This window comes from Dipodomys merriami, unplaced genomic scaffold, assembly GCF_024711535.1.
Source record: "Dipodomys merriami isolate MVZ:Mamm:240054 unplaced genomic scaffold, mDipMer1.0.p SCAF_34, whole genome shotgun sequence".
Taxonomy (NCBI): domain Eukaryota; kingdom Metazoa; phylum Chordata; class Mammalia; order Rodentia; family Heteromyidae; genus Dipodomys; species Dipodomys merriami.
The window spans coordinates 7,343,317-7,360,067 of record NW_027204937.1 but is presented as its reverse complement, the minus strand read 5'-3'; the positions used below and the strand labels follow the sequence as shown (position 1 = coordinate 7,360,067).

Below are 16,751 nucleotides of genomic sequence, written 5' to 3'. Positions count from 1 at the left end.
AACTTGCCAACCCTTTGGCTAAGACCAGCAGCTCCTGCAGGAGCCTTGAGAATCATGTGTAAATAGTGGGGGAAGCATGGCTCCAACGTAGCTTGGGAAGAGTAGGGGAAACAGCCTCTACAGCCAGGTGCCCAGGATGCTCAGTGAAACTAAGACTCCTCCCTATTGCCTCCTGTTCACCAAGCATAGGCTCTCACTTAGTCCTCACATCTCTAAGAAGGGACTATTGCCACCCCATGCTATTAGGTCCTGCAGTGACAACTGGGGGGAAAACCAGGTATGTCCAATCCAAGGCTGTACCAAATTGAGATTTCAACCTTGGTCCTTACGTCTCTTATTTCAAATCCTGCATCTCAGCTAGGGAGGAGGGTGTGACAGGGAAGGCTCCCTAGAGGAAGTAACACCTGTACCAAATCTTCTAAGATGACAAACTGAACATAGCCAGTGAGTAGGTAGGAAGGAAAGAAGGTCTCTGCCCCTCACCAGTCCTATGACAAGATTCCCCACATATGTAACCAAAGATTGGGCACATAAGAAGGCATAGGTTCTATGGTTGTGTGTTTCACAGTTCCTTTGTGTTCTAAGCCTTCATAAGCTGGGGATGATAAAGGTTCTCACAGAGTTGTCCAATTTGACAGACTAGAGGAGCCCTGGGAGCTAAGTGTGAGACCTTGGCAATGTGCCTGGCCTGTAGCAAATGCTCAGTGCTATACAGTGTATGATTATCACTCCAGGAGTAAAAGCCTGGCCAGAGACCAGAATCCCACTTCTATCCCCAGACACACACCAGGAGCAACAGGAAAACAAGGCCTAGTGGCCAGCAGGTCTACGTGCCCTAGGTCCACAGGCAGACAAGAATCCCACCAGACTTCCCTTTCTTGGGCCTGGCCCTCCGGCTTCCAGCCCTTTCCTCCACTTTGAAGGTCCTCTGATCTGGAAACTGAAGCCCCAAGAGCTCTTCCGTTCCTCATCCTGCTAGCTCTGTCTCCAAAGGTTCCACAATGTAGCTAAGGATCAAGACTTAGAAGACCTCAGTTAAGAGTTCCAGATCGCAGGCTGGGAAGGTGGCTCAGTGGTAGAGCGCTAGCCTTGTATGCCTGAGGCCCTGAGTTCGATTCCCCAGCACCACATAAGCAAAAAGAAAAAAGCCGGAAGTGGCACTATGGCTCAAGTGGTAGAGCACTAGCCTTGAGCTGAAAAGCTGAGGGACAGTGCCCAGGCCCAGAGTTCAGGCCCCACGACCGGATTTAAGAGTTCCAGATCTAACCCATGGGAGAGTCATATCACCTTTCCAGCCTCAGTTGTCCTCTATATTGTGAGAGATGGCCATCTATTTTTAAATGGTAAGTACTGAGGTACTTAAAGCTGGTACTAGCTACCAGTTTTCAGAGGGCTAACTCAGCTGCCCCCTCCTCCAGGAAGTCTTTCTTGGCTTCCTTAACACAAAAAGCCTGCCAGGACATCAGCCTCCTGATTACTCAGGGGCTGTGCTCTGGCCCCATCAGGAGCCTGAACTCATTTGCCTCACAGAGACTTTACTTACAATTCCATCCCCCAATTTGTAGCCCAGAGGTAGAGAGGTCAGGCCCTCTAGTGGAGAGAGCATGCACCAAGGAAGGTGGCAATGGTAGGTCAGGGTGCTCAGGGAGGAGCCAGCAGCCTGGAGGACAGAACAGGGATGCTCAATCTAGACAGGTGACCCTGAATGGGGAAACTTAGTGGCAAAGGAGGTTTATTAAGACCTTAGTGGGTCAAGTGATGGTGGCTGATGCCTATAATCCTAGCTACTCAGAAGTCTAAGATCTGAGGATTGAGGTACAAAGCCAGCCTGGGCAGACAAATTCTCAAGACACTCATCTTCAATTAACTAATGAATGTGACTCAACAAAAGTGGTTGAGCACCAGCAGTGATCAAAAAGGCCAAGTTCAACCTCTAGGACAAAAATAAGTAAATAAATAAATAAATAAATGACTTAGCAGTGAGGACCCTCCCTCCTCCTCTCTTCTCTCACCATTCCTGGGAGAAGCCTTCATCTACAATATAGCATAGGTTGGTTGGACTACTATCCTGTGTAGCAGATAAGGAAATAGGCTAGTATGAATTTTCTGATTGACAAGGTACTGCCATCACCTTGTCTAGGCCAAGCCCTTTCCACTGATAGCTAATGACATAGGCACTAACTATGCCTCTCCATGACTCCACCCCACCCTCACATTGGTCACTCTTTCCATTCCACTAGGGGCCATCCAAAGCCACTCTGTTACTATAATATCTTGCCTAGAGCCACACACACACAAAGATGAAAAGCAACAGGCCTAACACTTAACATATAGCTTTCCAGATTCTAGATCCTTCCATATCACACCACAGCAGTCAGTGCCCAAGCTAGGATGCAGGCAGAGATCTTGACCAACCTCTGTAAATCTGTGTCATCTTAGGCAAATCAAATTAAGCCGGTGTTCTTATCTATAAAGCAGAATGACAAGAAAAGCTTCCTGTCTGAATTCACAGCCACTTTCTCAGACTGCTGTTATAAAGAGCCAAGGAGAAGGTAGGGATTCAGCTCAGTGTTCAAGTGGTTGCCTAGCCTGTGCAAGGATCCAGGTTCAATCCCAACCCAGCATCATAAAACACAACAAAAAAATCAGGCAAGGGGATAAAGTGCAGTCAGTCCAGGAACTGTTTCTGTTTGCCCACCCCTAAGGACACTACAATAATTCCCAGGCATTTGACCCAACCATAGCCATTTTCATAATTTCAGAAGAACTAGGACATGGTCAGGATTGTGATTAGCTAAGGACTCTGGGAGCAGATGCTCAAGTTCAGGCTCCTACTTAGCAGTTCAGTCACATAGCTCTAGTAACTGAAGCCCTGGGTGTCTCAGTGTTTGGTCTGTACAAGAAAGAAGAGCAGAGGAGTTTGTATAAGGTAACCATTAGCCCAGTGTTCTGCAGTTAGTGGGCAGCACGTGTCTCATTACTTCCAATGACACTTCTAGAATTATTCCTCAACACAGTCCTGAAAGGCCACCTAGGCACCAATGATCAGCCCAAGTGGCCAGGTGAGTGGGGAAACTGAGGCACGTGGAAACAATGTGGTCAAGTCACAGGGCCCACTCTAGGCTAGGTCAGAGTAAAATGTAAGGCTGACGTCAAAAAAAAAAAAAATCAAAAGAACTCAGGTACTCAACAGACAGTGTGCTGCAGCAATGTGGCGCTACTCCCTTCCAGTGCAGGGTGAGTGGGTGTGCCTCTGCCCTGAATGCTCTCCTTCCTTGCTCCAGGGCTCCCAAGCTGGTGGGTTGATCCCGCGTGCCCGGTGTTAGCACACTGCTGGCCTGGGTAATGATAACCGAGTAACTGCCTGGGTCTGTGTTTCTGGAAGAGACACGTTTTTCTGTTCTTGGAATTACCTTCCTTCCTTGTGGGTACTGCCTGCTCACGCCTTCAGCACCCACAGATCCCTGCAACTCGGCTCACAGGAGAAGGAAATTAAATTCAGTTGTGCAAACAGCACGTTGAGCAAAGGCAGCGGCAGCAGAGGGTTCACGCTCCGCCTCGGGCTCCTATAACCCCTTCCAGGAAACAAACCCTTCCTCATGGTCCCCTCCTTCCGGGTGGCCCCGTGACACACCCCGAGGCGGGGCCGGCGCGGGAGACCGGTCGGAGGGTGGTTTGAAAAAGGTCTTCACGGTGACTAGACAGAAAAGCAGCGGGAGGCGGCGCCCAGCCTGCACCTTCCAACCCGAGGACGCACGCGGGCGAAGCGGCCTGGGCGGGGCCCCCACAGCCAGGGCTGCGGGAATACTACACACCCGCCCGCTCCACGATTGGTGGCTCCGGCCACGGAGGCCTGTGGGGTGGTCCCTGCCCAGCCAATCAGGGGACCCGGAGAGCCCATTCATTCACAAAAACCCGAGCGGCGCGGCCCTGAGCGGCGTGGAACTTTGAGACACGCGCACGGCCGGTGGGGGCGCAGGCTACCGGGTCGCCGGTGGGTGGACGCTTGCAGGGACGGCTGCGTCCCCGCCCACAGTTCCTGCGCCCCGGAGCCCAGCGCGCCCCGGGGCACCTCGCCCTGGGCTCCACCCCAGGCTCCACTAGGACACGCCTGCAGCTCGGCGCCCCGCCGGTAGCTAAGAGCCACCCGGCCCGAGGAAAAGAGGGGCGGCCTTGAGCAGGTGGCCCCGTGGAAGCGGCAGCCAAGTGGAATCGAAGCGCGGCGCTCCCCTCGCCCCCCCGCACTGTGCCGGCCACCCGAGTCTGCGCGCCCGGGGCTGGGCACTCACGGCAGTCGTCCTCGTCACTGTTGTCCGAACAGTCATCGTCCTCGTCGCATCTCCACACCGAGGGGATGCAGCGCCCGTTCCGACACCGGAACTGATCCACTTCGCACTCCTTGGCCGGTCCTGTGGGAGTCGGAGGCAGGGGGGAGGAGTCGTGAGGTGGGTCAGCAGGTTCGAGTCCCGCTCTCCACCACGCAGCCCCGGACGCCAGGGATACGCTGTGGCGAAGGAAAAGGGACGATACTGGAGATCGGGGGTGGGGGAGGGGAGGAGGGGCAGGTTGCGCTTCGGTCACCTTTGATCCAGGAGAAGGGGTGGGGGCCCTGGGTTTCTCGGGTGTCCGGCCTCTCGGTGGCAGGGCAAGAAAAGCTCGTATTTAAGAGTGGGTGACACACGACTTGGATACACCCCCCCGTCATTCAGACACACTTCGGCCGCACACATGGCCCGCAGTCAGAGATCCGCGCGGACCCCGCTCGCGGGGAGCCCCGGTCCACGCGCGCCACGCGCGCCGGGCGCCCAGGCTCGCCCCCTCCCCTCCATCAGCCATCTCCCCGCCCCTCGCCAGGGTCCTCGGAAACGCATTGTCAGGAGGGGAGGCGGCGAGGCTGCGCTGGTCGCCGCGGCCGAGCGCGCTCGTCAGCCCCCCAGGCTGCGAGACCGCGATTGACCACCGCCACCGCCACCTTCCAGCAAAGTTCACCGCCGCCCGGCGCCCCCCCCGCCCCGCGCCCATCCTCCCAGAGCCCGGTGCCCGCAGGGCAAAGCTCTCCGCGCGAGGAGCCGCGGGCGGAGGAGCCAGGGCAAATCCAGGCGCAGCCGGGGCCAGTAAAGCGCCTTCCTCCGGGGAACCTCGCGCCGACCCATCCACCCCCCGCCCCGACCTCCAGGCCGCGCTTTGTTGGCGGCGCAGAGCCGGGCCCCGGACTCGCAGAACGCACCTTGGCCGTCAGGCAGCGGATCCGCCGCCGCCGCGAGATGCTGGAGGAACAGCAGCATCACCAGCGGCCGGAGCGCGCCCCGTGCCGGGCGGCCCATGGCGGGCCCGGGGCACCGGCCGCCGCGCCCCGCGCCCCCTGCACCGCTGCCGAACCTCAGCCCGCTGAGTCCTTGCCGCGGCGCCGGGGCTGCCGCTGCCCCCGCCGCCGCCGCCGCCACCGCTGCCGCCCGCCCCGGCTCCTCGGCTGCATTTCAAGCAGGTTCGGTGACGCTCGGCGGCGGGGCGGGCTCAGGCTGGGCGCGCGGCCCCGGCCCTGGGCTGCCGCCGCCGGCGCGCGCGCTCCCTCCCGCCGCAGCCTCCGCCCTGCGCTCCGCCCGCCGTCGCCGCCTTCGCCTCCTCTGCTCCCCCGCCCTCCGCTGTCGCTCGCCGGTCCCACTCACCGCCCGCTGGAGAGCGGGGCGCTGCAGACGAGGGGTGAGCCAGGCCAGGCCTCTTGGCCCTGAAAGAAGCAGGTCCGAGGAAAGCGGCCTTGGCCTCGAGGAGGAGGCGACAAGCTGATCTGAGGGGGGGAGGTGGGGGGGCGCACCAAAGAAATGCCAGCCACAGGCCTGTGCGGTGTGCGGTGCGGGTGAGCAGCACAGGGCTAGGGGATGGGACCCCGAACTATTCTGATGCGGGGTAGTTGGGGTTTGGGGCAGGACATCTGCGCCTGTCCTAGCTGCTCTCAGTGCCCATGTGCGTCTGTGTGTTACACCCACGATCGCGGGCAAGGGTGTGAGGCAGGTGGCTTGGGTCCAGTGAACACTGTTGTTCATTCACATTTAGTCTTTCTCCCATGGCCCAAGGCAGAGGAGCAATCAGGGGCCCACTGGGATGACGAGGTGATGCCTACTGTGATGGAGAAAAGGCCAGGAGGGTCCCCCACACGGGATCTCCGCTGCAAGGGCCACAACCTCTGTTTGCTCCACTAGCCCTGGAACAAAGAAGGGACCGCCTGTGGAGGACAGCAGCCCCACTCGCCCACTTCATGGTGTGGGGTGTGGAGAGCAGAGCATGTGACTACACTTCAGCTCATGAGCCTGCACTGATGGTACAACCTTCTTTACAGAAGGAGATTTGAGGGCATTGACCACCAACCAGGACCAGCTTGCAGGTGCAAGCCCATCGTTAGGTCACCCCTCCCTCCATTTCCCTTTCTCCACCATGGAAGGCTAGGAGCTATGAACCCTAGGCCTGGAAACCACCCAATCTCAGCAGATTCCAGAGTCCCATGACTCTCTTCAAAGGACAGCCGGTGGCCATGACTGTAGCACCTCCACAGGGAAAGACATTTACCCTAATCAAGAGACCCTGAGTAGTCCTTCCATGATCCCTTGGGTGTCCAGTCACTGAACAGGAGTATCCAGGCTCTGATCTCATCCTTGGGGTACAGCCCCAGAGAGATCGCTGGCTAGTAGTGATAGATCATTAACAATGAAATGGTCACCAAGACTTATGGAGTACCTATTGTATGTCCAATGCAGTTCAGGCCTCAATGATACCTCACAGAAATAGATAACTTCCCTCCCAGCCTTCCTAGAGCTTGTGTCTTAGTTGGGAGGAACACAAAAGCAAGCAAGCAAAAGAGAGTGGGGGAGATTTCGGAGTATTATAATTGCTCTGGTAAAAATAAGTTGGGGTGATATGAAAAGATGGGGTAACTTTTAGAGAAAGTGTGACATTTCACTGACTGGCAAGAAGGAACCTGATCACATGAAAACTAGGTGTAATCCTAGTAGAGAGAATGCAATATAGGAACTTGACAGTGGGCTAGAGTCTGGTGATGGGGTACGCAGTACTGGAGGGCTTTGCAGGCCGCATGATGTCCACTGTGGCATGGTGATCAAAGCAGGCCTGGACTGTGGATGGAACTGGGATGGAACCCTCCTGCAGCCAGGGATTGAATCAGTCCTCTGCCCCTCTCCCACTCTGCAGTCTTAGGAAAGTCCCCCTCTGACCTCAGTTACCCCGTCTGTAAAATAGAAGAAACAATAGTCTCAAAGTTTCACTTCAGCTCTAAGACTTGGGCATGGAGAAGTTCAGAGGCAGCAAATGGATTAAGAGCACTGACACTGACTGACCCAGTGTCACACAGGACTGCTCTGAGGGCTCTATTAGATGAAATTGTGTATGAGTAGCATCCAAAATACATTCAGAGCACAATGAATCTTATATTGTTACTATGATCCAAACATAATTCCCAGTTCAAAAATGCAGGATGGCTTCCCAACACCAGGAAGCCTTTGCTGACATGATCTACCCTCATGTCAAATTGCCAAAATAGGCTACTCTGTCCCTCCACAGCCCCCTCAACAGAGGCTCTCCTGTCTTCCCTTATTTCCATCTAGGCTAGAACTCTTCCCTGGGTCCCCACAGTCTCTGGCTTCCATTTGTCACAGCCTGGATCACCCTGTGCTGACATCAGCTATGTATGTACCTTTCCCCTAGTCAGTCCCTGGGCTCCTTGTGAATGGGACCCAGCCTTGCCTAATCTCTGGATACCTATCCCAGAGAGCAGGGAGGAGGGTGTTTTCAGAGGATAAATATAAAGCTTGGCATATAACAAGTATTAGATGATATTTGAGTGAGGGAAAAGGTTAAAAAGACCACTTCAAATAATAACGATAGCTAATATTTATTGTATACTAATGGGAGTCAGGCACTGTTCTGAGTACCTCAGTTTCTTGTGCCCATTTGATTTCTACCTCTCTAGGCAGCAAGGTTTTTGTTCATACTGTTTTTTTAAGTTGGTAAATGACAGAGAGGTCACACAGCCATGACATGATAAAGCCAGCATTGAACCCAAACAATGAACTGGGACTTATCCAGGCACCTAAACTGGTTAAGTCCTGTGAAAGGGAGAGGGAGAAAGCCCAGGACAAAAGGGCCTAGAATGGCTCTGCCACCCTGGCAAGTCCCTGTCCTGAGCCAACCTCTATCTTGAGGTATAGGCTGAGTTAAACATATGGGCCCTACCTGCTTATATGTTTCAAGAGAAAAATTCCCAAACCCCAGTGCACTGAGTTCTCCATATATAGACATAGGTGACCCTCCAGCTGCTGTCAGCATGGCTCCTGCCCTTGTCACACCTCCATGTCCAGCCTCAGAATCACCAGAGGTTCAGCAGCCCTGTTCCTTACTCTACCTCTAAGAAATAAGTTGCAGGACTTTGTCAGATTTCACCCTCTGCCTATATCACTATTGTAGAGCTGCCTTTGTCCATCCTTGGAGCCTCCATTCATGTCTCCCCCTCTAGGGAGGAGCTTGAACTGCATAGGGAGACCTTATCTCAAAAGAAAAGCCAGGCGCTGATGGCTCACACCTGTTATCCTAGCTATGCAGGAGCTATGCTATAGCAGATCTGAGGACTGGGTTCAAAACTAGGACAGGCAGAAAAGTATGTGAGTCTCTTATCTCCAAGTAACCAGCAGAAAGCTGGAAGTAGAGCTGTTGCTCAAGTGGTAGAGTGCCAGCCGTGAATGGAAAAAGCTAAGGGATAGCATCCAAGCCCTGAGTTCAAGCCCCAGGAATAGAAAAAAAAAAAAAAAAAAAGAGGGGCTAGGAATGTGGCCTAGTGGTGGAGTGCTTGTCTAGCATGCATGAAGCCCTAGGTTTGATTCCTCAGTACCACATAAACAGAAAAAGCCAGAAGTGGTGCTGTGGCTCCAGTGGTAGAGTACTAGCCTTGAGCAAATGAAGCTCAGGGACAGTGCCCAGGCCCTGAGTTCAAGCCCTAGGACTGGAAAAAAAGAGAGAGAGAGAGAGAAATACAAAAAGAAAACTCTGGATGCTCTAGTCCCATCTGTAAAATGGCTTAGTATTTGCACATAATTTGGGCATATTCTCCTGAATAGTCATTTCTAGACTACTTAGAAAACCTAATACAATGTACATGCTATGTAAATTGTTTCTGTGTTGTGTTGTTTAGGACTAAGCACAAGAAAAAAAAGTTTGTACATGTTCAATACAGAAGCAATTTTTTTTCTCATATTTTTCTATCCATGGTTGGTTGAATCTAGGGATGTGGAACCCATGGAAATAAAGAGCCAACTTGATTTTCCTTAAATCCTTTCACTTAATAAACTCAGCTTCATCGGAAGCCATAATCTCCATGAAATCACAGGTTTGATATGCTAATTGCACTTTCCAATACACATGAATGTGTGGCTATGCTAGCAAACAATGGGCCTGTATCTATGCAAATGTGTCTTCTCTCTCAAAGAGATGCTCTGAGCGCCCCTATTTGTCTTGGGGAGAGGGATGGAGTGCAGTAGTCATGACTATACTAGCCATTGATGGCTACTGTTCCTCAAGGTGATGGGAAGGTGACCCAGGCCCTGAGTGCCCACATCCTGGTCACATAACCTTCTAGAGCAGGTCAGCAGTTTTCAGTTTGCTTTTGATTTAGGTTACTTTTTACTTTCTATTCTTAAAGTTGCACCTAGTTTAGAGATCCAAATTGTTTGCAAGGTTTTGTAAAAAAAAAAAAAAATTAAGTTATTCACTCCATTTCCTTCTCCCTAGAGGCTACAGTTTTCTCCTCCTAACTGAATCCTCTGGTATGCTCTGCCACATCATTAAATAACTCACCTCTCTCTCCCTCTGTCTCTGTCTCTGTCTCTGTCTCTGTCTCTCTCTCTCTGTTTCTTGATCTTCAGCTTTAGGCACTATCTTTTCACTTCTCACTGTGAAGATGAAGACTTAGCTTTCACATATATTCCAACACCACCCAAATACACCCCCTCTCTGAGTCATACCCATTACCCATCCTGCCAATGTGATTGTGACTGTCATTTGAAAGGTTTTTAAATGTTAAAAAATATTGCTATTATTTGTGTCTTGTTTTTGTACGCTCTTCCTGCCTCAGCCTCCCAAGTGCTGGGATTGTGGGTGTGAGCTACAAAGCTCAGTCTTTGTTTTATTTCTTTGGAGAATCACTATGCTGTTTTCCACAGTGACAGTGCCATTTCATTTCCCTATCAACAGCATTTCAAATTCTCCCCATTCTGGCCAATGCTTATTATTATTTCTGGGTTCTGTTTGCTTGTTTGTATACTAGTTATCCTAATGGATGCGAGAGGTTTTGTTTGTTTCCATTATGGCTTTCATTTCACTTCCTGAATGATTAGTGATGGTGAGTGTTTGTTTCATGTGTTTATTGGACACATGGCTGATTGGGTATTTGGTTATGTTGATTTGAAGAAATGTTTATGAAAGTCCCATTTATAAATTGGATTTATAAATTGGGTTTAGATTTTTTTTTGTTACTGAGTTCTAGGAATTCCTATATTTCTGTCAGATGTTTTCTTGGAAATGATTTTTCCCCATTCCTTTTAAAAATATTTTATTTTATTGTAAGGGTGATGTCAGGGGTTACAGTTGCATAAGTAAGGTAATCAGTACATTACTTGTTGAACATGGGAATCCCCTTCCTTATTTTCTACCTTCCCCCACGTTTCCCATTCTTTGAGTAACCTTTTCCTTCGGTTGATTCTTCTGTTGATCCTCTGCTACACTGAACATTTTCGATGTGGTCCAACTTATCTACTTTCTCCTTTGTTGCTTGTGCTGTCATATCCCGCAGAGATTTTTTATGTGATCACAACAGAATAAATAATAGTCACAGTATGCAATGATTGCTGTGTTTTCCTGCATAACTTTGTGTTTTCCAGGAATAAATAATTGATAATATTGGGAGGGCTTATTACTTTCTACTTAGATTTCTATATACTTATCCTTCATTCCTTCTTAAGAAGCCCATCATTTGTGTAGATGGCCTCTTAGTAGAGTCTTGCACAGCAAGTACTTTGCTAACTTACTCCCCATAGATTTCTGACTGCTCCATCAGAGAGTGGCTGCTGACCAGCCCAGCTGTGCAGATCTCCTGTGGCCTCTCCCTTCACCATTCATTATCTGGAGGCTGCTCTGCCCTTTTCTCTCTTGTGCTGGGGCCTTTACTTCCTGTCTAGCTTCTATCTTGTTTTGGGGAGACACCTAAATGGAAGTGCTATGGTTCATAAGCTTCAAAACACATTGTTGGCCTTGAATTCTTGTGATGAGGTATGGGAAGGAAGAAATTTGATCTGATTGTGGTGTTGAGATAAATTCTTCAGTTGGTGATTAGATTAGATAAGGTCCTCAGAGTAGAATCCTATGATTGAATCCTGGTGGCTTTCTAAGAAGGAGAGAAGCCAGGCTCAAACCTATAATCCTAGCTACTTGGGAAGCTGAGATTGAAAGGATTACAGTTTGAGGTCAGCTGGAACAAAAAGCTGGTAAAACTCCATCTTAACTATAAAAAAGCTGGGTGTGGTGGTACCAACTTACCATCCCTGCTGTGCAAGAAGTGTATATAGGAAGATCCTGGTCTAGATGTGCCTGGACATAAACACAAAACCATACTCACAAGACTTTACTTGTAAAACACCTTAAGCAAAAAGGGCTGAGGGGATGGCTCAAATGGTAGGATGCTTGCCTAGCAAGTGGGAGATTTCAAAATTCTAATACTACCAAAAAAATAGGGAGTGACTAGAGAGACACACACTGAAACACACTTTGCATGGCTGCTCCTTGTCACTCACCATGGAGGCCCTGTACCCTTTGCTGTCCTGGGACCATGCTGGCAAGGTCAAGGTCATTGCCAGATGCAGCCTCTCACTCTTGGATCAGAACTGTCAGCCAAAATAAACCTCTTCAATAAGACTCATCACTATCAGGTTATTAATGGGAAAACACCACGGACACATAGAGTATTTGGGACAAAAATTTTGTACTTGTGTGTGTGTGTGTGTGTGTGCGCGCGTGCACCAGTCCTGGGGCTTAAACTCAGGTCATGGGCACTATCCCAGAGCTGCTTTTGCTCAAGGTTGGTGATCTACCACTTGAACTAGAGTTCCATTTCTGACTTTTTGGTGGTTAATTGGAGATAAGATTCTCACAGATTTTTCTGCCTGGGCTAGCTTCTACCCATGATTCTCTGTGTTGCTAGGATTATAGGTATGAGCTACCAGGAACCAGCCTGAACTTTCTTTTTCTCTTTCCAATCTGGAAAGTTTCTTCTTCAATTCTCTCAGAGTTAAAAATATTCTCTTACATTCATGTTCTTTGTTTTCTGACTACTCCTTTTTTTTTTTTTTTTGGTATTATCTTGTTCTTTCTCACGGATGTGATGTTTCCTCTTATTTCTTTGGAGGTTTTATGTTGCATTTGTTCTAGTCTCTGCTTCCTCCAAGGTAATTTTTCCCTCCTGGATTTTTGAAAATACTAGCCACAAGCTGGGAGACTATATCACAGCATAAATAATGAACAAAGCATTACTACAGAGACAATATTTTTTAATTTTTGTAAGTCATTAAGAAGACAAATAACTCTGTTGAAAGCATTGCTCAGAGGGTACAGCATCTGCTTAGCACACTTAAGGTCCTCAGTTCAATCCCCAGTAAAGAAACAGAACAAAACAAAAAAACTAGCTGGGTGTGGTGTGGTGACCTATGCCTGCATCTCAAGCACCTAGAGGCTGAGGCAGCCTGGAGTACATAACAAGCCTGTCTCAACAAAGCAACTGAATAACAACAACAACAAAAAGAAGACAAACAAATAAAGGTTCTTGGTGCCAGTAAATCATGCCTGTAATCCTAGCTACTCAGGAGGTGAGATCTGAGGATCATGATTCAAAGCTGGTCTGGACAGAAAAGTCTATGAGATTCTTTTCTCTGAAAAATCTAGAAGTTGTGCAGAAAGCCACTAGGAGAGACCACACAGACACAGAATACAGCCAATAGAAAGTCTTTATTACCAGCTGGGACTACACTAGGGAGTTGGGTGCCCAAAAGTGCTGTCCTCAGTCCCCCTCTAGGGCTGCTTTTAAGCAAACATTCACATCCTTCTTTGCTCAGGAGTGGAAAGGCCCTAATGGTTCTTATCTGTAGGTGCAAGCCAAGCGTGAAGTTACAGAAGGTAGACAATGCTGTAAGCAAGCATCGGGTGAGGGCAGCATGACCTGTTTCTATGATTGTCTCTATGATTCCTTACCCAGGAGCATTAACAAAACTGTGGCTACATATATCTTTAAATGTCAAACTATAAAGAACTAGTCCCACAGTTGGGGGTGCAGTCCTTTCTTTTAGATGGAGTTACAAAAGCAAAATGGAGTTACAGAAGCTAAGAGTAAACTCTAAGATGGTGAGGTTTGATAATCCCTATTACAAAGTGGAGCTGTGGCTCAAGTGGTAGAGAGCAAAAAGTAGCCCAGGCCCACGCACGCACGCACGCACGCGCACACACACACACACATACAAAAAGAGATAAACAAGCATTTCATAGCAGGCAAACATAAATAGAAAATAAACACGAAGAGCCCTAACCTTATAGAAACCAGGAAAATGCAGGTTAAGACCAAAGAGAAATTTTCCACAGAATAAGACCCTGACAGTGACGAGTATTGGTGAGGTGTGAATCAACATTCATTCTTTAAAGATGTGGTGTCACTTTGTAACACAGGCTAGCCTTGACTTGTTTTCTTCCTGCCTCAGCCCCCAGGTGTTAAGACTACAGGGATGTACCACCACACCTGGAAGACAGGTATGATCCAGGTCCACACAGGTTTGTCTGTATCAGGCCCAGTGCTGTGTGCTACTGGGGGCCCAGCCCCAACCCTGTCCTCTAGGAGCCATCAGGGTGGGGTAGAGTGGGCCAGAGCTGTAACATGGCCTAACACAGGGAGGATGTAGCAAAATGGGAATCCCAGAACAGGGTGCATAGAGCTGAGTTTTGGAAGTCAAGCTGAGTGGGTGAGTGGGAAGAGTGCTCCATAGCCTCAGGTGCTCTTTGTGGGCAACAAAGAAAACAGCAAGCAGTGGTACTGCAAAGGATTTTTAGAATGGGCCTGGGTATGGCGACCATCGTTTTCTGCCCATACCCCTTCTTTAAGAGCCCAGTTTCACAGTGTGATAGTCTTTCTGTTGTAATAACAGAATGCCTGAGACTAGATGATTTGTAAAGAAAGGAGGCTAATTCTGCAGGCTAAGAAGTTCAAGATGTAGTAGCCATATTTCTGGAGGGCCTTGTGGTGTGCTATAACATGGTAAATGAGATGTCACATGGAGACAGAGGTGGGGGGGTGTGAGTGGGTCTATGGGGAAGAGAGGGAGGGAACCAAAGACCTGACCTGATTTCTAACAACCAGCTCTTGTGAGTCTAATCCAGTCTTACGAGAACTAATCCAGTCTTAAAAGAAAACATTAATCCATCTTACTGGCCCACTACCTCCCTACTCTGCTATACTACACCACCAACCAAATTTTAGCCTGAGGTTTGGTAGAAAGAAGTTACAGAATTCATAGTCAAACCATAGCTCAAAGCCTTTGTCACCTTAGCAGGATAAGCTAAAAAACCTAGTCTTTCTGGGGGCCCAGGAAAATGACATAGCCTGTCAAGCCTGTTGTCACACTGGGTGCTCTTTGGCAGGGATTCTAGAGGCCTGAAGCCTACAGGGGCCAACCACGCTTCCTGTCACAGTTAGAACCATGCTTAGGACCCCAGTTTGAGCTCTCAATTCCAACAAAAGTTAGAACCAAGCCTGAAATAGGCAGGATCTTCCCAGCCATATCAAGAATCCCAGGAGAAGGGCACCTCTGTGACCTCTGACCCCGGAGAGTCAGGCCCAAGGCAGCTTCATGCCTCCTGGATCCTGAACTCTGGCTTTTCAAAGTGGCCTTGCTAGCTGTCAATGGCAATCAGCCTGGCAAAGAGGTTCTTAATTTTAAGCTTTAAAAAAAAATCATAATCTTTTAAACTCTTGGCGCCAGCATGTTCTCCTTCAGGGCACAAGAGAGCCTGAGATTCTCCATTTCTTCAGACCAGGGGGTTCAGAGCTTTGAGTCCCACAGGAACCTGTCAGGAACTCAACCATAGCCTGTGAGTACCCGGATGTGGCATCAGCAGTACTGATAAGGGTAGCCACGGTGTTTCACAATGCCCCTCCTTGGCATGTGGAAGTGGGTGGATTCCCAGAGCCAGGATGGCCAGCTGTCTTATCAACACCTAATCCTCCCCAGACCCACGGAGAGGCTCCGATCCACCTGAGGTCTGCCTTCCCGTACCCCTTCCCCAGGCAGTGAGTGAGGGCTAAGGTGGGAGACTCTGCACTAGCCTGGGCATCCAGGAAAAGCTGAGTCAAAATTCAAGACATTTCCTTCACTTCTCTGAGCATATCACCTTCCAAATGGGTGGATCAGTCCCTACCTGTCAGAGGTGCCACCTGAATGGAACTGAGGGTTGTGAGCCCTGCATCTTTGCTGCCAGGTGGGGAGCGTGAGGGCCCCTGGGTTCTGGGGACCCATGGGGGGCAGGTTCCCCCTACTATAGCCCCGTGCTCTGCAAATGCCCAAGAGCTGCCTTGTTATTTTAAGGCAAGGCCACCAAGGGAGCCAAGCAGTGCCCTGGGGCAGGGGCTTGCTGGGTGGAAGTGGTCTGAGGACACAAATGGCAAGAAGACAAAAGAATCAGAAATCATCTCAGACACCCCCCCACCATGCTCCTCTTGAGGACCACTTTCTGTTCCAAGAGACCAACAGATACATCATTTATTTTTCACTCCAGATGTGAACTTCAGTGGGAGGTAGTGGCCTGATTTCCCAGGCCTTGCTCCCTGGCCTCTCTCCTGTCTCCCAGGAGATACTCTGTCCAGCTTGCATTCAAATCTACACACTCACTTGTAACCTTGGGCAAGTCATCTAACTCTCGGTGCCTCAGTTTCCTGCCCTATAATTGAGGAATGATAATGGTAGTCTTTGAATTGAGGAATGATAATGGTAGTCTTTGGTGGCTGTTAGTAGTGTTGTGCTTGGCCGGGCAATGGTGGCTCATGCCTGTAATCCTAGCTACTCAGAAGGCTGACATCTGAGAATCAAGGTTCAAAGCGAGCCCGGGCAGGAAAGTCTGTGAGACTCTTATCTCCAATAAACCACCAGAAAACCAGAAGTGGCGCTGTGGCTCAAGTGGTAGAGCGCTCGCCTTGAGCTGAAGAGCTGAGGGACAGCGCCCAGGCCCAGAGTTCCAGCCCCATGACCGACAAAAATAAATAAATAAAATAAAATAATAGTGCTGTGCTTGGACTAAAAGAGCTAATATATGTGCCTCTGATCATATAAAATATATTTATCGAAATGAACTCCAGGAAATGGAAACAAGAGGTTTTTTTTTCCTTTGTTATTGTTTTTTCTTTTCATCTTGTTTGTTCATTTATCTATCTTTGGGGAGGTTAAGTAAGGGGGGGTCACAGAAATGAAGGGACAAAGGGTGAACAAATGCAGCAGTGGCACTCACTAGATACCATGTTGAAAATGAACTATATAGCTTGTAGGTGAGGACAGGAGGGAAAAACTGGGAGAAAGTGAGGGAAGGGGTGACATTGTCCAAAAAGAAATGTACTGTTAACCTGACTTATGAAACAGTAATACCTTTGAACATCACCTTTAAAATAACAA

At 49.5% G+C, this 16,751-nt stretch overlaps 1 protein-coding gene across 16 annotated transcripts in view; it reads right to left on the bottom strand.

Moving 5' to 3' along the window:
• The window catches only part of Lrp8 (LDL receptor related protein 8), a 76,219-nt gene extending 70,851 nt beyond the window's left edge, over positions 1–5,368 (bottom strand). For all 16 annotated transcript variants that reach the window (XM_069987185.1, XM_069987194.1, XM_069987188.1 and 13 more), the window contains exons 1-2: positions 5,228–5,368; positions 4,290–4,409 (exon numbers count right to left, since the gene is read on the bottom strand). In XM_069987185.1, coding sequence (XP_069843286.1) covers positions 4,290–4,409; positions 5,228–5,324 — 217 coding nt within the window. In that variant the 5' untranslated portion in view covers positions 5,325–5,368. The remainder of the gene's footprint in view (positions 1–4,289; positions 4,410–5,227) is intronic.
• Between the last annotated feature and the right edge of the window lie 11,383 nt (positions 5,369–16,751).